The sequence below is a fragment of the Ascaphus truei genome, assembly GCF_040206685.1.
Source record: "Ascaphus truei isolate aAscTru1 chromosome 2 unlocalized genomic scaffold, aAscTru1.hap1 SUPER_2_unloc_2, whole genome shotgun sequence".
NCBI lineage: Eukaryota > Metazoa > Chordata > Amphibia > Anura > Ascaphidae > Ascaphus > Ascaphus truei.
The window spans coordinates 819,781-842,380 of record NW_027453816.1 but is presented as its reverse complement, the minus strand read 5'-3'; the positions used below and the strand labels follow the sequence as shown (position 1 = coordinate 842,380).

Below are 22,600 nucleotides of genomic sequence, written 5' to 3'. Positions count from 1 at the left end.
TCCACATGTTAAAGATAGCTTTGGGCAGTCTATAACTGTGGCTCCCCCAGGTATCCCCAGTGTGATTCCTGAATTTTAATCCATGATGTAAAGATGCAAGACTTTGTTCCAGTACAGCAGCAACCAGTCCAGGAGTGAAGGGGTTAATAACCACATAACCACAGGACTTTTAAAACCAAGGCTGCATTTCTTGCGCTTGCAAGCAGAGGACAATTTCTTTTGTTTCAAAGGACAATTTCTTTAATTCCCTGATTCCCGTAAGTGTTGTTTTCAAGTGTATTCTGCAGATGTCGTGTGTTTGTCTATTAAGGAAATAAATCACAATTTATTTTGCCACTTGTTCTGTTCAATCAAGTACCCAGAAATATAAATGTGTTGATAAAAGTTGGTGTCATCATGACACTCCCCCCCTCTTAACCCACTCTCCACCTCCCACATTCCCCCTCTCTCCTCTACTTCTTTTACACCCCCTCTTTCGCTCACTCACTCAATGCCCCCCTCCTATGAAACACACACACGGCAGCCCCCCAAGGACACACACACAATGATGACTGTATATCTGGGCAGGTAAGATAGAGGGACCGGTGCACACCTGTAGCAGTTCAATAAATAAATACAAATCCCGGTGCTCCTGGTTCAGGACTCTGTGTAGTAATCCACTGATCACTGGAAGGTATAAAGAACGGGCACTGCGGATTCCAGAATGCAATTTTATTGCCAAAAGATTCGACATAAAGGCCACGTAAGGCCGAAACGTTATCAAGAGAAAAATAGTATACCACGTAAGGCCGAAACGTTATCAAGAGAAAAACGATATACCACGTAAGGCCAAAACGTTACGTCGAATCTTTTGGCAATAACATTTTATTCTGAAATCCGTAGTGCCCTGTCCTTTATGTCTGGGCAGGTAGACATATGGGTTTAGCAAGTATTTTATTTGAAATCTAATGTTTTAGAAGCTTGGTATACGTGAACTCTATAATTATAGATTGTAAGCTCATCTGGGCAGGGACGATCTCTAAAAATTCCCATGTACCACGCACTATACTGTAACTGTGACACGCTTTCCGTATCATTGGGAGTAAAAACGCTGTATGAAATAAAGTTATTATTAATATTGAGTAGTTTTATTTTTCTTATATTTATTTAAACTTTTCATATTTATGACATTGTACATGTATGTTACATGATGTGCATTTTAACCCGAGACAGGTAACAAGCAAAAGCTCAACTTGTGCTGGATAAAAAACTACATACTGTCTTCATATTAACATATAGAGCCGCTCACCGGAATCAAACAAGTACAGTATATAGCAAAACCCCTCAGCACTGAACGGGTTAAAACACTTCCTGGTACTCTCCTTAGGGACATATAGATGATGTACAGATACAATACATTAAGTGCATTTATGGGGAAAACGCACTAAATGCCCTTCTTCCGGACTTGGAATGTCTTGATACTTCTATTGCTAACTCATTAAGTGCTTAATTAGTCATAGATCAGAGTTACCAAAACATAAAACTCATTAAGTATGATTTTGAAATAATGTCAAAAAGAACATTTAAATCGTCTTTTGCTCAGTACTCAAAGAATGTAGTTAGTGACGTTTACCGGTACGACGACGATATACATGTTGACAAGTGTCAGGAGTTTGCCTTCAACGAAGACCAATCTCCCATTATTAACACTCGTGTAGGGTTTTGGACAAAAAGGACTTTTTGACTATTTTTTTCTAGGAGAATGAAAGCAAAATCATAAGATGCAAGAACCAGAGTCTTCTCAGTATCAATACAGTATCAATACAGTATCAATACAGGGACTCCTCTGGGTATCAATACAGGGACTCCTCTGGGTATCAATACAGGGACTCCCCTCGGTATCAATACAGGGACTCCCCTCGGTATCAGTACAGGGACTCCCCTCGGTATCAATACAGGGACTCCTCTCGGTATAAATACAGGGACTCCCCTCGGTATCAGTACAGGGACTCCCCTCGGTATCAATACAGGACTCCCCTCGGTATCAATACAGGACTCCCCTCGGTATCAATACAGGGACTCCCCTCAGTATCAGTACAGGGATACCCCTCGGTATCAATACAGGGACTCCCCTCGGTATCAATACAGGGACTCCCCTCGGTATCAATACAGGGACTCCCCTCGGTATCAATATAGGGACTCCTCTGGGTATCAATACAGGGACTCCTCTCGGTATCAGTACAGGGACTCCCCTCGGTATCAATACAGGACTCCCCTCGGTATCAATACAGGACTCCCCTCGGTATCAATACAGGGACTCCTCTCGGTATAAATACAGGGACTCCCCTCGGTATCAGTACAGGGACTCCCCTCGGTATCAATACAGGACTCCCCTCGGTATCAATACAGGACTCCCCTCGGTATCAATACAGGGACTCCCCTCAGTATCAGTACAGGGATACCCCTCGGTATCAATACAGGGACTCCCCTCGGTATCAATACAGGGACTCCCCTCGGTATCAATACAGGGACTCCCCTCGGTATCAATATAGGGACTCCTCTCGGTATCAATACAGGGACTCCTCTCGGTATCAATACAGGTACTCCTCTCGGTATCAATACAGTATAAATACAGTGACTCCACTCAGTATTAACACAGGGACTCTGCTCAGTATTAATACAGGGACTCTGCTCAGTATTAACACAGGGACTCTGCTCAGTATTAACACAGGGACTCTGCTCAGTATTAATACAGGGACTCTGCTCAGTATTAACACAGGGACTCTGCTCAGTATTAACACAGGGACTCTGCTTAGTATTAACACAGGGACTCTGCTCAGTATTAATACAGGGACTCTGCTCAGTATTAATACAGGGGACTCTGCTCAGTATTAATACAGGGGACTCTGCTCAGTATTAATACAGGGAATCTGCTCAGTATTAATACAGGGACTCTGCTCAGTATTAATACAGGAACTCTGCTCAGTATTAATACAGGGACACTGCTCAGTATTAATACAGGGACTCTGCTATGTAACATGTTAAACTGACTGTCAAATAATCTGCGGCAGACAGACCACACACGGGAAGCATGACATAAATAACAAGTAACGTGTTGCAAATAGACGACTACTCCTTAAAGCTACAAATTATAATGCGATATAATGACCATACAGTACAAGAGAAAATACCATTCCCTACAACTGCTATAAGTCTCGGATATATCTTTATAGTTATTTGTATAAGATACAGAACACCTACAAGCTCATATTGAACCCCCAATATAACCACAACATATATATAAGTATATACGTGTTACAGAGGAGTGCTACTGAGCATGGCAAATATTTAAAACCAGAGCAAAAACATGAAACACAGACAGAGCTCAGTGCACATCCAATGAAACTTATACACTGTACAGTGCCTCAATATATATGTATAGATATCTTTTGTTTTGTTTTCTGTTCTAAGTCTTGGATATATCTTTATAGTTATTTGTATACTAATGTTTATATGTTCCCAACTACAAATAAATCAGCTGTCTAATGCACTAAATACTAGGCAGTCTTTTCCCACACGGTTACTCACTAAGTACAGTACCACTGGCAGCATCGCCCTATATCTCCTGTTTCTATATTCTTATAGACTATACACCCCAGCGGATCACTGCAGGCTCAGACACTCTCGGAAAAGGGAGGCTGCTGCTCTCCTTTATGGAATTTTTCATGTATGAGCAGATTTTTTCTATGTATAAAGTTTTTCCCACATTCAAAACAAGTGAAGAGTTTGTCTCCGGTGTGAATTTTCTTATGCGTCACCAGGTCACCACTCCGCGTAAAACTTTTCCCGCACTCCGCACACGTATATGGCTTCTCTCCCGTATGTAATCTCTTGTGTACTGTGTAGCCTGACAAGTCAGTGAATCTTCTCCCACATTCCGTACATAAATATGGTTTCTCTCCTGTGTGGATTCTTTGATGTGTGATAAGTGTCTGCTTGCATGCAAAGCTCTTCCCGCATTCATTACAACTAAATAGCTTCTCTCCAGTGTGTATTCTTTGATGCACTCTAAGAGCTTTTCTATGAATAAACTTTTTCCCACAGTCAGTGCAAGTAAAAGGCATCTCTCCTGTGTGCATTATCTGATGTGCCGAGAGGCAATCTATCCGATTGAAGCCTTCACCACATTCGTGGCATATATAGGGTTTCTCTCCTGTATGGATTTTTTGATGTCTACAGAGATTTTTTTCCTGACTGAATGTCTTCCCACATTCAGAACATATAAAGGACTTCATATCCATGCGTGTGCACCGATGTCTTGCCAGAGATGAACTCTCAGAGAAGTCTTTTCCACATTTGGAACATGTCAACTGCTTCATTCCTACGTGCCTAAGCTCATGTCGAACAAGAGATGCATTTACAGTAAAGCCCTTCCCGCATTTGGAGCAGGTAAAGGGCTTCACTCCGGTGTGAATATGCAGATGTGTGAGAAGAGACGAACTCTGAATAAAACCTTTTCCACATTCACAGCACGTGTAAGGCTTCTCTCCCGTGTGAAGCCTCACGTGGTTCTTATAACTCCTCTTGTGTCTGAACCTATTCCCACACTCAGCACATGTATAAGGTTTCTCACCCGTGTGGATTCTCTGATGTGTCTCCAAGTGTGAGGTGTGAGTAAAGCTGTTCCCGCACTCAGTGCATTTGTAGGGTCTCTCCCCTGTATGGATTCTTTCATGTGCTTCCAAGTTTGAGATGTACTTAAAGCATTTCCCGCATTCGGAGCAGCTGTAGGGTTTATCTCCATCGTGGACTCTTTGATGTAGTTTCAGGTGGGAGGAACCAGCAAATGTTTTTCCACATTCAATACATTTGTAGGGGCTCTCGTCACTGTGGGATTTCATGCCCGACTTGTCCTCTTTGGCGATAATTCTCACACTGCCCTCTACATTAACCTCCCTATTATGTGGTGGATCTCTGCATTCTGCTGACAGATTACCGAGAATGGGTTTATCTTCCATATATATGCTTTCAAGGCTGGGCTCTTCCAACATGCTATCTGCACATTCTCTGTACATCGGCTTACAGTTCCTGAAGCTTTGGTCCAATTGATTAGATGGGACTATATAATTGCCTTGAATTGATTGATGAACCAAGGAGTCTATAAACAAGGGATATTTTCTCAGCTCCTTTTCCGCGATAGACCCGTCCCCTGTAGATGACAAAATAAATGCAAAGCAACATTTTAATGTTTATAAACACGAATAAAACAATGGTGCTACAAAATGCATTTATTTCTGATGAAGACAGATCACGGATTTCAGGTTAAAATGCACAATAGGTCCTTTCTGTTCCCCCATTGTCTCTTGGGATTACTTTTCCATAGTCACTGAATACCAAAAATACTCTAATACTCACATCATTTTATGTTAGATTTATTCAAACATATTTTGAGACATTTCACCACATCTCCCCAACACGGGATTTCTGATACCCCGTTGCATGTTTATTAATGCCAGGTGTGTCGCAAGATTTTTAAAATCCTGTTGAAATTGAGGGTTTAATTAATTGTACCCACCATTATAACGATGACTGTATATCTGGGCAGGAAAACATATGGGGTAACCAAGTATTTTATTAAAAATGAAATGTTTTAGAGGCTTAGTATACATGCACTCTATATAGAGGGCAGTCTCATGTGACATTGCACACTGAATATACTGCAGGATAGATCCGTATATGGAAGTATGAAGAAGTCCTTGGGGACAGTCTTAGGCTGACATTATCCCAAGTGTTGCAAGGCAGCAGCGCTATTCTGTGACGTCACCCTGCGCTGCCGCGGCAGGGGGGGGGGGCGATTGCACAGCGCTAACCGCGATCTGCAGGGAGATTGCGATGGGAGGGGGCGTGGTGGGGGATTTGCGGGGGCGTGGCCATTAGCTTACGCGGCTGGTTCGCCCTCATTGGGTGAACCGCTGGCAGGGGCGTGGCCACGCCTCCGTCGCAAGTTCTATACTCAATTTCATCGAGGTTAAAAAACCCGGCAGTACAGCGCGGCGGCACCTTCAGCGGGAAGGTGCGTACGGGGCCCAGCCCCATTGGGGGGCGGTACTTGTGCGCTGTAGCAGTCACTGGGACAGCAGCCTTACACCGGTGAGGGAGCGCAGGAGGCGGCATGAAGGCATGTTGGAGTCGTGGCCCCCATAGCTGGCCTATGGTTAGGGACGCTGCCTGTACCATCACTAGGAGCTGGGTTAGGGTTAGGGACGCTGCCTGTACCATCACTAGGAGCTGGGTTAGGGTTAGGGACACTGCCTATACCATCACTAGGAGCTGGGTTAGGGTTAGGGACACTGCCTGTACCATCACTAGGAGCTGGGTTAGGGACGCTGCCTGTACCATCACTAGGAGCTGGGTTAGGGTTAGTGACACTGCCTGTACCATCACTAGGAGCTGGGTTAGGGTTAGGGACACTGCCTATACCATCACTAGGAGCTGGGTTAGGGACACTGCCTGTACCATCACTAGGAGCTGGGTTAGGGTTAGTGACACTGCCTTTACCATCACTAGGAGCTGGGTTAGGGTTAGTGACACTGCCTTTACCATCACTAGGAGCTGGGTTAGGGTTAGGGACACTGCCTGTGCCATCACTAGGAGCTGGGTTAGGGTTAGGGACACTGCCTGTGCCATCACTAGGAGCTGGGTTAGGGACGCTGCCTGTACCATCACTAGGAGCTGGGTTAGGGACACTGCCTGTACCATCACTAGGAGCTGGGTTAGGGTTAGGGACGCTGCCTGTACCATCACTAGGAGCTGGGTTAGGGTTAGGGACACTGCCTGTACCATCACTAGGAGCTGGGTTAGGGACGCTGCCTGTACCATCACTAGGAGCTGGGCTATGGTTAGGGACGCTGCCTGTACCATCACTAGGAGCTGGGTTAGGGACACTGCCTGTGCCATCACTAGGAGCTGGGTTAGGGACACTGCCTGTGCCATCACTAGGAGCTGGGTTAGGGACACTGCCTGTGCCATCACTAGGAGCTGGGTTAGGGACGCTGCCTGTACCATCACTAGGAGCTGGGTTAGGGACACTGCCTGTACCATCACTAGGAGCTGGGTTAGGGACGCTGCCTGTACCATCACTAGGAGCTGGGTTAGGTTTAGGGACACTGCCTGTACCATCACTAGGAGCTGGGTTAGGGACGCTGCCTGTACCATCACTAGGAGCTGGGTTAGGGTTAGGGAAACTGCCTGTACCATCACTAGGAGCTGGGTTAGGGACACTGCCTGTACCATCACTAGGAGCTGGGTTAGGGACACTGCCTGTACCATCACTAGGAGCTGGGTTAGGGACACTGCCTGTACCATCACTAGGAGCTGGGTTAGGGACGCTGCCTGTACCATCACTAGGAGCTGGGTTAGGGTTAGGGACGCTGCCTGTACCATCACTAGGAGCTGGGTTAGGGTTAGGGTTAGGGACACTGCCTGTACCATCACTAGGAGCTGGGTTAGGGACACTGCCTGTGCCATCACTAGGAGCTGGGTTAGGGACGCTGCCTGTACCATCACTAGGAGCTGGGTTAGGGACACTGCCTGTACCATCACTAGGAGCTGGGTTAGGGTTAGGGACGCTGCCTGTACCATCACTAGGAGCTGGGTTAGGGTTAGGGACACTGCCTGTACCATCACTAGGAGCTGGGTTAGGGACGCTGCCTGTACCATCACTAGGAGCTGGGTTAGGGTTAGGGACACTGCCTGTACCATCACTAGGAGCTGGGTTAGGGACGCTGCCTGTACCATCACTAGGAGCTGGGTTAGTGACACTGCCTGTACCATCACTAGGAGCTGGGTTAGGGTTAGTGACACTGCCTGTACCATCACTAGGAGCTGGGTTAGGGTTAGTGACGCTGCCTGTACCACCACTAGGAGCTGGGTTAGGGACACTGCCTGTACCCTCACTAGGAGCTGGGTTAGTGACGCTGCCTGTACCATCACTAGGAGCTGGGTTAGGGACGCTGCCTGTACCATCACTAGGAGCTGGGTTAGGGTTAGTGACACTGCCTGTACCATCACTAGGAGCTGGGTTAGTGACACTGCCTGTACCATCACTAGGAGCTGGGTTAGGGACACTGCCTGTACCATCACTAGGAGCTGGGTTAGGGACGCTGCCTGTACCCTCACTAGGAGCTGGGTTAGGGACGCTGCCTGTACCATCACTAGGAGCTGGGTTAGGGACACTGCCTGTACCATCACTAGGAGCTGGGTTAGGGTTAGGGACACTGCCTGTACCATCACTAGGAGCTGGGTTAGGGACACTGCCTGTACCATCACTAGGAGCTGGGTTAGGGTTAGGGACACTGCCTGTACCATCACTAGGAGCTGGGTTAGGGTTAGTGACACTGCCTGTACCATCACTAGGAGCTGGGTTAGGGTTAGTGACACTGCCTGTACCATCACTAGGAGCTGGGTTAGTGACACTGCCTGTACCATCACTAGGAGCTGGGTTAGGGTTAGGGACGCTGCCTGTACCATCACTAGGAGCTGGGTTAGGGACACTGCCTGTACCATCACTAGGAGCTGGGTTAGGGTTAGGGACTCTGCCTGTACCATCACTAGGAGCTGGGTTAGGGTTAGGGACACTGCCTGTACCATCACTAGGAGCTGGGTTAGGGTTAGGGACGCTGCCTGTACCATCACTAGGAGCTGGGTTAGGGACGCTGCCTGTACCATCACTAGGAGCTGGGTTAGTGACACTGCCTGTACCATCACTAGGAGCTGGGTTAGGGTTAGGGACGCTGCCTGTACCATCACTAGGAGCTGGGTTAGGGACACTGCCTGTACCATCACTAGGAGCTGGGTTAGGGTTAGTGACACTGCCTGTACCATCACTAGGAGCTGGGTTAGGGTTAGTGACACTGCCTGTACCATCACTAGGAGCTGGGTTAGGGACGCTGCCTGTACCATCACTAGGAGCTGGGTTAGTGACACTGCCTGTACCATCACTAGGAGCTGGGTTAGGGTTAGGGACGCTGCCTGTACCATCACTAGGAGCTGGGTTAGGGACACTGCCTGTACCATCACTAGGAGCTGGGTTAGGGTTAGGGACGCTGCCTGTACCATCACTAGGAGCTGGGTTAGGGACACTGCCTGTACCATCACTAGGAGCTGGGTTAGGGTTAGGGACGCTGTCTGTACCATCACTAGGAGCTGGGTTAGGGACGCTGCCTGTACCATCACTAGGAGCTGGGTTAGGGACGCTGCCTGTACCATCACTAGGAGCTGGGCTATGGTTAGGGACGCTGCCTGTACCATCACTAGGAGCTGGGTTAGGGACACTGCCTGTGCCATCACTAGGAGCTGGGTTAGGGACACTGCCTGTGCCATCACTAGGAGCTGGGTTAGGGACGCTGCCTGTACCATCACTAGGAGCTGGGTTAGGGACACTGCCTGTACCATCACTAGGAGCTGGTTTAGGGTTAGGGACGCTGCCTGTACCATCACTAGGAGCTGGGTTAGGGTTAGGGACACTGCCTGTACCATCACTAGGAGCTGGGTTAGGGACGCTGCCTGTACCATCACTAGGAGCTGGGTTAGGGTTAGGGACACTGCCTGTACCATCACTAGGAGCTGGGTTAGGGACACTGCCTGTGCCATCACTAGGAGCTGGGTTAGGGACACTGCCTGTACCATCACTAGGAGCTGGGTTAATGACACTGCCTGTGCCATCACTAGGAGCTGGGTTAGGGACGCTGCCTGTACCATCATTAGGAGCTGGGTTAGGGACACTGCCTGTACCATCACTAGGAGCTGGGTTAGGGTTAGGGACGCTGCCTGTACCATCACTAGGAGCTGGGTTAGGGTTAGGGACACTGCCTGTACCATCACTAGGAGCTGGGTTAGGGACACTGCCTGTGCCATCACTAGGAGCTGGGTTAGGGACGCTGCCTGTACCATCACTAGGAGCTGGGTTAGGGACACTGCCTGTACCATCACTAGGAGCTGGGTTAGGGTTAGGGACGCTGCCTGTACCATCACTAGGAGCTGGGTTAGGGTTAGGGACACTGCCTGTACCATCACTAGGAGCTGGGTTAGGGACGCTGCCTGTACCATCACTAAGAGCTGGGTTAGGGTTAGGGACACTGCCTGTACCATCACTAGGAGCTGGGTTAGGGACGCTGCCTGTACCATCACTAGGAGCTGGGTTAGTGACACTGCCTGTACCATCACTAGGAGCTGGGTTAGGGTTAGTGACACTGCCTGTACCATCACTAGGAGCTGGGTTAGGGTTAGTGACGCTGCCTGTACCACCACTAGGAGCTGGGTTAGGGACGCTGCCTGTACCATCACTAGGAGCTGGGTTAGTGACGCTGCCTGTACCATCACTAGGAGCTGGGTTAGGGACGCTGCCTGTACCATCACTAGGAGCTGGGTTAGGGTTAGTGACACTGCCTGTACCATCACTAGGAGCTGGGTTAGTGACACTGCCTGTACCATCACTAGGAGCTGGGTTAGTGACACTGCCTGTACCATCACTAGGAGCTGGGTTAGGGACACTGCCTGTACCATCACTAGGAGCTGGGTTAGGGACGCTGCCTGTACCATCACTAGGAGCTGGGTTAGGGACGCTGCCTGTACCATCACTAGGAGCTGGGTTAGGGACGCTGCCTGTACCATCACTAGGAGCTGGGTTAGGGACGCTGCCTGTACCATCACTAGGGGCTGGGTAAGGGACACTGCCTGTACCATCACTAGGAGCAGGGTTAGGGTTAGGGACACTGCCTGTACCATCACTAGGAGCTGGGTTAGGGTTAGTGACACTGCCTGTACCATCACTAGGAGCTGGGTTAGGGACACTGCCTGTACCATCACTAGGAGCTGGGTTAGGGTTAGGGACGCTGCCTGTACCATCAGTAGGAGCTGGGTTAGGGTTAGGGACACTGCCTGTACCATCACTAGGAGCTGGGTTAGGGTTAGGGACGCTGCCTGTACCATCACTAGGAGCTGGGTTAGGGACGCTGCCTGTACCATCACTAGGAGCTGGGTTAGTGACACTGCCTGTACCATCACTAGGAGCTGGGTTAGGGTTAGGGACGCTGCCTGTACCATCACTAGGAGCTGGGTTAGGGACACTGCTTGTACCATCACTAGGAGCTGGGTTAGGGTTAGTGACACTGCCTGTACCATCACTAGGAGCTGGGTTAGGGTTAGTGACACTGCCTGTACCATCACTAGGAGCTGGGTTAGGGACGCTGCCTGTACCATCACTAGGAGCTGGGTTAGGGTTAGTGACACTGCCTGTACCATCACTAGGAGCTGGGTTAGGGACGCTGCCTGTACCATCACTAGGAGCTGGGTTAGTGACACTGCCTGTACCATCACTAGGAGCTGGGTTAGGGTTAGGGACGCTGCCTGTACCATCACTAGGAGCTGGGTTAGGGACACTGCCTGTACCATCACTAGGAGCTGGGTTAGGGTTAGGGACGCTGCCTGTACCATCACTAGGAGCTGGGTTAGGGTTAGGGATGCTGCCTGTACCATCACTAGGAGCTGGGTTAGGGTTAGGGACACTGTCTGTACCATCACTAGGAACTGGGTTAGGGTTAGGGACGCTGCCTGTACCATCACTAGGAGCTGGGTTAGGGACGCTGCCTGTACCATCACTAGGAGCTGGGTTAGTGACACTGCCTGTACCATCACTAGGAGCTGGGTTAGGGTTAGGGACGCTGCCTGTACCATCACTAGGAGCTGGGTTAGGGACGCTGCCTGAACCATCACTAGGAGCTGGGTTAGGGTTAGGGACGCTGCCTGTACCATCACTAGGAGCTGGGTTAGTGACGCTGCCTGTACCATCACTAGGAGCTGGGTTAGGGTTAGGGACGCTGCCTGTACCATCACTAGGAGCTGGGTTAGGGACACTGCCTGTACCATCACTAGGAGCTGGGTTAGGGTTAGTGACACTGCCTGTACCATCACTAGAAGCTGGGTTAGGGACGCTGCCTGTACCATCACTAGGAGCTGGGTTAGTGACACTGCCTGTACCATCACTAGGAGCTGGGTTAGGGTTAGGGTTAGGGACGCTGCCTGTACCATCACTAGGAGCTGGGTTAGGGACACTGCCTGTACCATCACTAGGAGCTGGGTTAGGGTTAGGGACGCTGCCTGTACCATCACTAGGAGCTGAGTTAGGGTTAGGGACACTGCCTGTACCATCACTAGGAGCTGGGTTAGGGTTAGGGACGCTGCCTGTACCATCACTAGGAGCTGGGTTAGGGACGCTGCCTGTACCATCACTAGGAGCTGGGTTAGTGACACTGCCTGTACCATCACTAGGAGCTGGGTTAGGGACGCTGCCTGTACCATCACTAGGAGCTGGGTTAGGGACACTGCCTGTACCATCACTAGGAGCTGGGTTAGGGTTAGTGACACTGCCTGTACCATCACTAGGAGCTGGGTTAGGGACGCTGCCTGTACCATCACTAGGAGCTGGGTTAGTGACACTGCCTGTACCATCACTAGGAGCTGGGTTAGGGTTAGGGACGCTGCCTGTACCATCACTAGGAGCTGGGTTAGGGACACTGCCTGTACCATCACTAGGAGCTGGGTTAGGGTTAGGGACGCTGCCTGTACCATCACTAGGAGCTGGGTTAGGGTTAGGGACACTGCCTGTACCATCACTAGGAGCTGGGTTAGGGTTAGGGACGCTGCCTGTACCATCACTAGGAGCTGGGTTAGGGACGCTGCCTGTACCATCACTAGGAGCTGGGTTAGTGACACTGCCTGTACCATCACTAGGAGCTGGGTTAGGGTTAGGGACGCTGCATGTACCATCACTAGGAGCTGGGTTAGGGACACTGCCTGTACCATCACTAGGAGCTGGGTTAGGGTTAGTGACACTGCCTGTACCATCACTAGGAGCTGGGTTAGGGACGCTGCCTGTACCATCACTAGGAGCTGGGTTAGTGACACTGCCTGTACCATCACTAGGAGCTGGGTTAGGGACGCTGCCTGTACCATCACTAGGAGCTGGGTTAGGGACACTGCCTGTACCATCACTAGGAGCTGGGTTAGGGTTAGGGACGCTGCCTGTACCATCACTAGGAGCTGGGTTAGGGTTAGGGACACTGCCTGTACCATCACTAGGAGCTGGGTTAGGGTTAGGGACGCTGCCTGTACCATCACTAGGAGCTGGGTTAGGGACGCTGCCTGTACCATCACTAGGAGCTGGGTTAGTGACACTGCCTGTACCATCACTAGGAGCTGGGTTAGGGTTAGGGACGCTGCCTGTACCATCACTAGGAGCTGGGTTAGGGACACTGCCTGTACCATCACTAGGAGCTGGGTTAGGGTTAGTGACACTGCCTGTACCATCACTAGGAGCTGGGTTAGGGTTAGTGACACTGCCTGTACCATCACTAGGAGCTGGGTTAGGGACGCTGCCTGTACCATCACTAGGAGCTGGGTTAGTGACACTGCCTGTACCATCACTAGGAGCTGGGTTAGGGTTAGGGACGCTGCCTGTACCATCACTAGGAGCTGGGTTAGGGACACTGCCTGTACCATCACTAGGAGCTGGGTTAGGGTTAGGGACGCTGCCTGTACCATCACTAGGAGCTGGGTTAGGGTTAGGGACACTGCCTGTACCATCACTAGGAGCTGGGTTAGGGTTAGGGACGCTGCCTGTACCATCACTAGGAGCTGGGTTAGGGACGCTGCCTGTACCATCACTAGGAGCTGGGTTAGTGACACTGCCTGTACCATCACTAGGAGCTGGGTTAGGGTTAGTGACACTGCCTGTACCATCACTAGGAGCTGGGTTAGGGACACTGCCTGTACCATCACTAGGAGCTGGGTTAGGGTTAGTGACACTGCCTATACCATCACTTGGAGCTGGGTTAGAGACGCTGCCTGTACCATCACTAGGAGCTGGGTTAGTGACACTGCCTGTACCATCACTAGGAGCTGGGTTAGGGTTAGGGACGCTGCCTGTACCATCACTAGGAGCTGGGTTAGGGACACTGACTGTACCATCACTAGGAGCTGGGTTAGGGTTAGGGACGCTGCCTGTACCATCACTAGGAGCTGGGTTAGGGTTAGGGACACTGCCTGTACCATCACTAGGAGCTGGGTTAGGGTTAGGGACGCTGCCTGTACCATCACTAGGAGCTGGGTTAGGGACGCTGCCTGTAACATCACTAGGAGCTGGGTTAGTGACACTGCCTGTACCAACACTAGGAGCTGGGTTAGGGTTAGGGACGCTGCCTGTACCATCACTAGGAGCTGGGTTAGGGACACTGCCTGTACCATCACTAGGAGCTGGGTTAGGGTTAGTGACACTGCCTGTACCATCACTAGGAGCTGGATTAGGGTTAGTGACACTGCCTGTACCATCACTAGGAGCTGGGTTAGGGACGCTGCCTGTATTATCACTAGGAGATGGGTTAGTGACACTGCCTGTACCATCACTAGGAGCTGGGTTAGGGTTAGGGACGCTGCCTGTACCATCACTAGGAGACGGGTTAGGGTTAGGGACGCTGCCTGTACCATCACTAGGAGCTGGGTTAGGGACGCTGCCTGTACCATCACTAGGAGCTGGGTTAGTGACACTGCCTGTACCATCACTAGGAGCTGGGTTAGGGTTAGGGACGCTGCCTGTACCATCACTAGGAGCTGGGTTAGGGACACTGCCTGTACCATCACTAGGAGCTGGGTTAGGGTTAGTGACACTGCCTGTACCATCACTAGGAGCTGGGTTAGGGTTAGTGACACTGCCTGTACCATCATTAGGAGCTGGGTTAGGGTTAGTGACGCTGCCTGTACCATCACTAGGAGCTGGGTTAGGGACGCTGCCTGTACCATCACTAGGAGCTGGGTTAGGGACACTGCCTGTACCATCACTAGGAGCTGGGTTAGGGACTCTGCCTGTACCATCACTAGGAGCTGGGTTAGGGTTAGTGACACTGCCTGTACCATCACTAGGAGCTGGGTTAGGGTTAGGGACACTGCCTGTACCATCACTAGGAGCTGGGTTAGGGTTAGGGACACTGCCTGTACCATCACTAGGAGCTGGGTTAGGGTTAGGGACACTGCCTGTACCATCACTAGGAGCTGGGTTAGGGTTAGGGACACTGCCTGTACCATCACTAGGAGCTGGGTTAGGGTTAATGACACTGCCTGTACCATCACTAGGAGCTGGGTTAGGGTTAGGGACGCTGCCTGTACCATCACTAGGAGCTGGGTTAGGGACGCTGCCTGTACCATCACTAGGAGCTGGGTTAGGGTTAGTGACGCTGCCTGTACCATCACTAGGAGCTGGGTTAGGGTTAGGGACGCTGCCTGTACCATCACTAGGAGCTGGGTTAGGGACGCTGCCTGTACCATCACTAGGAGCTGGGTTAGGGTTAGTGACGCTGCCTGTACCATCACTAGGAGCTGGGTTAGGGTTAGGGACGCTGCCTGTACCATCACTAGGAGCTGGGTTAGGGACACTGCCTGTACCATCACTAGGAGCTGGGCTATGGTTAGGGACGCTGCCTGTACCATCACTAGGAGCTGGGTTAGGGACACTGCCTGTGCCATCACTAGGAGCTGGGTTAGGGACGCTGCCTGTACCATCACTAGGAGCTGGGTTAGGGACACTGCCTGTACCATCACTAGGAGCTGGTTTAGGGTTAGGGACGCTGCCTGTACCATCACTAGGAGCTGGGTTAGGGTTAGGGACACTGCCTGTACCATCACTAGGAGCTGGGTTAGGGACGCTGCCTGTACCATCACTAGGAGCTGGGTTAGGGTTAGGGACACTGCCTGTACCATCACTAGGAGCTGGGTTAGGGACACTGCCTGTGCCATCACTAGGAGCTGGGTTAGGGACACTGCCTGTACCATCACTAGGAGCTGGGTTAGGGACACTGCCTGTGCCATCACTAGGAGCTGGGTTAGGGACGCTGCCTGTACCATCATTAGGAGCTGGGTTAGGGACACTGCCTGTACCATCACTAGGAGCTGGGTTAGGGTTAGGGACGCTGCCTGTACCATCACTAGGAGCTGGGTTAGGGTTAGGGACACTGCCTGTACCATCACTAGGAGCTGGGTTAGGGACACTGCCTGTGCCATCACTAGGAGCTGGGTTAGGGACGCTGCCTGTACCATCACTAGGAGCTGGGTTAGGGACACTGCCTGTACCATCACTAGGAGCTGGGTTAGGGTTAGGGACGCTGCCTGTACCATCACTAGGAGCTGGGTTAGGGTTAGGGACACTGCCTGTACCATCACTAGGAGCTGGGTTAGGGACGCTGCCTGTACCATCACTAAGAGCTGGGTTAGGGTTAGGGACACTGCCTGTACCATCACTAGGAGCTGGGTTAGGGACGCTGCCTGTACCATCACTAGGAGCTGGGTTAGTGACACTGCCTGTACCATCACTAGGAGCTGGGTTAGGGTTAGTGACACTGCCTGTACCATCACTAGGAGCTGGGTTAGGGTTAGTGACGCTGCCTGTACCACCACTAGGAGCTGGGTTAGGGACGCTGCCTGTACCATCACTAGGAGCTGGGTTAGTGACGCTGCCTGTACCATCACTAGGAGCTGGGTTAGGGACGCTGCCTGTACCATCACTAGGAGCTTGGTTAGGGTTAGTGACACTGCCTGTACCATCACTAGGAGCTGGGTTAGTGACACTGCCTGTACCATCACTAGGAGCTGGGTTAGTGACACTGCCTGTACCATCACTAGGAGCTGGGTTAGGGACACTGCCTGTACCATCACTAGGAGCTGGGTTAGGGACGCTGCCTGTACCATCACTAGGAGCTGGGTTAGGGACGCTGCCTGTACCATCACTAGGAGCTGGGTTAGGGACGCTGCCTGTACCATCACTAGGAGCTGGGTTAGGGACGCTGCCTGTACCATCACTAGGGGCTGGGTAAGGGACACTGCCTGTACCATCACTAGGAGCAGGGTTAGGGTTAGGGACACTGCCTGTACCATCACTAGGAGCTGGGTTAGGGTTAGTGACACTGCCTGTACCATCACTAGGAGCTGGGTTAGGGACACTGCCTGTACCATCACTAGGAGCTGGGTTAGGGTTAGGGACGCTGCCTGTACCATCAGTAGGAGCTGGGTTAGGGTTAGGGACACTGCCTGTACCATCACTAGGAGCTGGGTTAGGGTTAGGGACGCTGCCTGTACCATCACTAGGAGCTGGGTTAGGGACGCTGCCTGTACCATCACTAGGAGCTGGGTTAGTGACACTGCCTGTACCATCACTAGGAGCTGGGTTAGGGTTAGGGACGCTGCCTGTACCATCACTAGGAGCTGGGTTAGGGACACTGCTTGTACCATCACTAGGAGCTGGGTTAGGGTTAGTGACACTGCCTGTACCATCACTAGGAGCTGGGTTAGGGTTAGTGACACTGCCTGTACCATCACTAGGAGCTGGGTTAGGGACGCTGCCTGTACCATCACTAGGAGCTGGGTTAGGGTTAGTGACACTGCCTGTACCATCACTAGGAGCTGGGTTAGGGACGCTGCCTGTACCATCACTAGGAGCTGGGTTAGTGACACTGCCTGTACCATCACTAGGAGCTGGGTTAGGGTTAGGGACGCTGCCTGTACCATCACTAGGAGCTGGGTTAGGGACACTGCCTGTACCATCACTAGGAGCTGGGTTAGGGTTAGGGACGCTGCCTGTACCATCACTAGGAGCTGGGTTAGGGTTAGGGACGCTGCCTGTACCATCACTAGGAGCTGGGTTAGGGTTAGGGACACTGTCTGTACCATCACTAGGAACTGGGTTAGGGTTAGGGACGCTGCCTGTACCATCACTAGGAGCTGGGTTAGGGACGCTGCCTGTACCATCACTAGGAGCTGGGTTAGTGACACTGCCTGTACCATCACTAGGAGCTGGGTTAGGGTTAGGGACGCTGCCTGTACCATCACTAGGAGCTGGGTTAGGGACGCTGCCTGAACCATCACTAGGAGCTGGGTTAGGGTTAGGGACGCTGCCTGTACCATCACTAGGAGCTGGGTTAGTGACGCTGCCTGTACCATCACTAGGAGCTGGGTTAGGGTTAGGGACGCTGCCTGTACCATCACTAGGAGCTGGGTTAGGGACACTGCCTGTACCATCACTAGGAGCTGGGTTAGGGTTAGTGACACTGCCTGTACCATCACTAGAAGCTGGGTTAGGGACGCTGCCTGTACCATCACTAGGAGCTGGGTTAGTGACACTGCCTGTACCATCACTAGGAGCTGGGTTAGGGTTAGGGTTAGGGACGCTGCCTGTACCATCACTAGGAGCTGGGTTAGGGACACTGCCTGTACCATCACTAGGAGCTGGGTTAGGGTTAGGGACGCTGCCTGTACCATCACTAGGAGCTGAGTTAGGGTTAGGGACACTGCCTGTACCATCACTAGGAGCTGGGTTAGGGTTAGGGACGCTGCCTGTACCATCACTAGGAGCTGGGTTAGGGACGCTGCCTGTACCATCACTAGGAGCTGGGTTAGTGACACTGCCTGTACCATCACTAGGAGCTGGGTTAGGGACGCTGCCTGTACCATCACTAGGAGCTGGGTTAGGGACACTGCCTGTACCATCACTAGGAGCTGGGTTAGGGTTAGTGACACTGCCTGTACCATCACTAGGAGCTGGGTTAGGGACGCTGCCTGTACCATCACTAGGAGCTGGGTTAGTGACACTGCCTGTACCATCACTAGGAGCTGGGTTAGGGTTAGGGACGCTGCCTGTACCATCACTAGGAGCTGGGTTAGGGACACTGCCTGTACCATCACTAGGAGCTGGGTTAGGGTTAGGGACGCTGCCTGTACCATCACTAGGAGCTGGGTTAGGGTTAGGGACACTGCCTGTACCATCACTAGGAGCTGGGTTAGGGTTAGGGACGCTGCCTGTACCATCACTAGGAGCTGGGTTAGGGACGCTGCCTGTACCATCACTAGGAGCTGGGTTAGTGACACTGCCTGTACCATCACTAGGAGCTGGGTTAGGGTTAGGGACGCTGCATGTACCATCACTAGGAGCTGGGTTAGGGACACTGCCTGTACCATCACTAGGAGCTGGGTTAGGGTTAGTGACACTGCCTGTACCATCACTAGGAGCTGGGTTAGGGACGCTGCCTGTACCATCACTAGGAGCTGGGTTAGTGACACTGCCTGTACCATCACTAGGAGCTGGGTTAGGGACGCTGCCTGTACCATCACTAGGAGCTGGGTTAGGGACACTGCCTGTACCATCACTAGGAGCTGGGTTAGGGTTAGGGACGCTGCCTGTACCATCACAAGGAGCTGGGTTAGGGTTAGGGACACTGCCTGTACCATCACTAGGAGCTGGGTTAGGGTTAGGGACGCTGCCTGTACCATCACTAGGAGCTGGGTTAGGGACGCTGCCTGTACCATCACTAGGAGCTGGGTTAGTGACACTGCCTGTACCATCACTAGGAGCTGGGTTAGGGTTAGGGACGCTGCCTGTACCATCACTAGGAGCTGGGTTAGGGACACTGCCTGTACCATCACTAGGAGCTGGGTTAGGGTTAGTGACACTGCCTGTACCATCACTAGGAGCTGGGTTAGGGTTAGTGACACTGCCTGTACCATCACTAGGAGCTGGGTTAGGGACGCTGCCTGTACCATCACTAGGAGCTGGGTTAGTGACACTGCCTGTACCATCACTAGGAGCTGGGTTAGGGTTAGGGACGCTGCCTGTACCATCACTAGGAGCTGGGTTAGGGACACTGCCTGTACCATCACTAGGAGCTGGGTTAGGGTTAGGGACGCTGCCTGTACCATCACTAGGAGCTGGGTTAGGGTTAGGGACACTGCCTGTACCATCACTAGGAGCTGGGTTAGGGTTAGGGACGCTGCCTGTACCATCACTAGGAGCTGGGTTAGGGACGCTGCCTGTACCATCACTAGGAGCTGGGTTAGTGACACTGCCTGTACCATCACTAGGAGCTGGGTTAGGGTTAGTGACACTGCCTGTACCATCACTAGGAGCTGGGTTAGGGACACTGCCTGTACCATCACTAGGAGCTGGGTTAGGGTTAGTGACACTGCCTATACCATCACTTGGAGCTGGGTTAGAGACGCTGCCTGTACCATCACTAGGAGCTGGGTTAGTGACACTGCCTGTACCATCACTAGGAGCTGGGTTAGGGTTAGGGACGCTGCCTGTACCATCACTAGGAGCTGGGTTAGGGACACTGACTGTACCATTACTAGGAGCTGGGTTAGGGTTAGGGACGCTGCCTGTACCATCACTAGGAGCTGGGTTAGGGTTAGGGACACTGCCTGTACCATCACTAGGAGCTGGGTTAGGGTTAGGGACGCTGCCTGTACCATCACTAGGAGCTGGGTTAGGGACGCTGCCTGTAACATCACTAGGAGCTGGGTTAGTGACACTGCCTGTACCAACACTAGGAGCTGGGTTAGGGTTAGGGACGCTGCCTGTACCATCACTAGGAGCTGGGTTAGGGACACTGCCTGTACCATCACTAGGAGCTGGGTTAGGGTTAGTGACACTGCCTGTACCATCACTAGGAGCTGGATTAGGGTTAGTGACACTGCCTGTACCATCACTAGGAGCTGGGTTAGGGACGCTGCCTGTATTATCACTAGGAGATGGGTTAGTGACACTGCCTGTACCATCACTAGGAGCTGGGTTAGGGTTAGGGACGCTGCCTGTACCATCACTAGGAGATGGGTTAGGGTTAGGGACGCTGCCTGTACCATCACTAGGAGCTGGGTTAGGGACGCTGCCTGTACCATCACTAGGAGCTGGGTTAGTGACACTGCCTGTACCATCACTAGGAGCTGGGTTAGGGTTAGGGACGCTGCCTGTACCATCACTAGGAGCTGGGTTAGGGACACTGCCTGTACCATCACTAGGAGCTGGGTTAGGGTTAGTGACACTGCCTGTACCATCACTAGGAGCTGGGTTAGGGTTAGTGACACTGCCTGTACCATCATTAGGAGCTGGGTTAGGGTTAGTGACGCTGCCTGTACCATCACTAGGAGCTGGGTTAGGGACGCTGCCTGTACCATCACTAGGAGCTGGGTTAGGGACACTGCCTGTACCATCACTAGGAGCTGGGTTAGGGACTCTGCCTGTACCATCACTAGGAGCTGGGTTAGGGTTAGTGACACTGCCTGTACCATCACTAGGAGCTGGGTTAGGGTTAGGGACACTGCCTGTACCATCACTAGGAGCTGGGTTAGGGTTAGGGACACTGCCTGTACCATCACTAGGAGCTGGGTTAGGGTTAGGGACACTGCCTGTACCATCACTAGGAGCTGGGTTAGGGTTAGGGACACTGCCTGTACCATCACTAGGAGCTGGGTTAGGGTTAATGACACTGCCTGTACCATCACTAGGAGCTGGGTTAGGGTTAGGGACGCTGCCTGTACCATCACTAGGAGCTGGGTTAGGGACGCTGCCTGTACCATCACTAGGAGCTGGGTTAGGGTTAGTGACGCTGCCTGTACCATCACTAGGAGCTGGGTTAGGGTTAGGGACGCTGCCTGTACCATCACTAGGAGCTGGGTTAGGGACGCTGCCTGTACCATCACTAGGAGCTGGGTTAGGGTTAGTGACGCTGCCTGTACCATCACTAGGAGCTGGGTTAGGGTTAGGGACGCTGCCTGTACCATCACTAGGAGCTGGGTTAGGGACACTGCCTGTACCATCACTAGGAGCTGGGTTAGGGTTAGTGACACTGCCTGTACCATCACTAGGAGCTGGGTTAGGGTTAGTGACACTGCCTGTACCATCACTAGGAGCTGGGTTAGGGACGCTGCCTGTACCATCACTAGGAGCTGGGTTAGTGACACTGCCTGTACCATCACTAGGAGCTGGGTTAGGGTTAGTGACACTGCCTGTACCATCACTAGGAGCTGGGTTAGGGTTAGGGACGCTGCCTGTACCATCATTAGGAGCTGGGTTAGGGACGCTGCCGGTACCATCACTAGGAGCTGGGTTAGGGACACTGCCTGTACCACCACTAGGAGCTGGGTTAGGGACACTGCCTGTACCATCACTAGGAGCTGGGTTAGGGTTAGTGACACTGCCTGTACCATCACTAGGAGCTGGGTTAGGGTTAGTGACACTGCCTGTACCATCACTAGGAGCTGGGTTAGGGTTAGGGACGCTGCCTGTACCATCACTAGGAGCTGGGTTAGGGACGCTGCCTGTACCATCACTAGGAGCTGGGTTAGGGTTAGTGACGCTGCCTGTACCATCACTAGGAGCTGGGTTAGGGACACTGCCCTGTACCATCACTAAGAGCTGGGTTAGGGTTAGTGACACTGCCCTGTACCATCACTAGGAGCTGGGTTAGGGTTAGTGACACTGCCCTGTACCATCACTAAGTGCTGGGTTAGGGTTAGTGACGCTGCCTGTACCATCACTAGGAGCTGGGTTAGGGTTAGTGACACTGCCTGTACCATCACTAGGGGCTGGGTTAGGGTTAGTGACACTGCCCTGTACCATCACTAAGAGCTGGGTTAGGGTTAGTGACGCTGCCTGTACCATCACTAGGAGCTGGGTTAGGGTTAGTGACACTGCCTGTACCATCACTAGGAGCTGGGTTAGGGACGCTGCCTGTACCATCACTAGGAGCTG

General features: G+C 52.1%; 1 protein-coding gene across 3 annotated transcripts in view; it reads right to left on the bottom strand.

The window, feature by feature from the left end:
• Positions 1–478: 478 nt before the first annotated feature.
• Positions 479–22,600, bottom strand: part of LOC142473270 (uncharacterized) — an 88,363-nt gene continuing 66,241 nt past the window's right edge. For 2 of the 3 annotated variants that reach the window (XM_075580472.1, XM_075580471.1), the window contains one exon: positions 479–5,188. In XM_075580472.1, coding sequence (XP_075436587.1) covers positions 3,654–5,054 — 1,401 coding nt within the window. In that variant the 5' untranslated portion in view covers positions 5,055–5,188 and the 3' untranslated portion in view covers positions 479–3,653. The remainder of the gene's footprint in view (positions 5,189–22,600) is intronic. The other variant, XM_075580470.1, reaches the window with a different exon arrangement.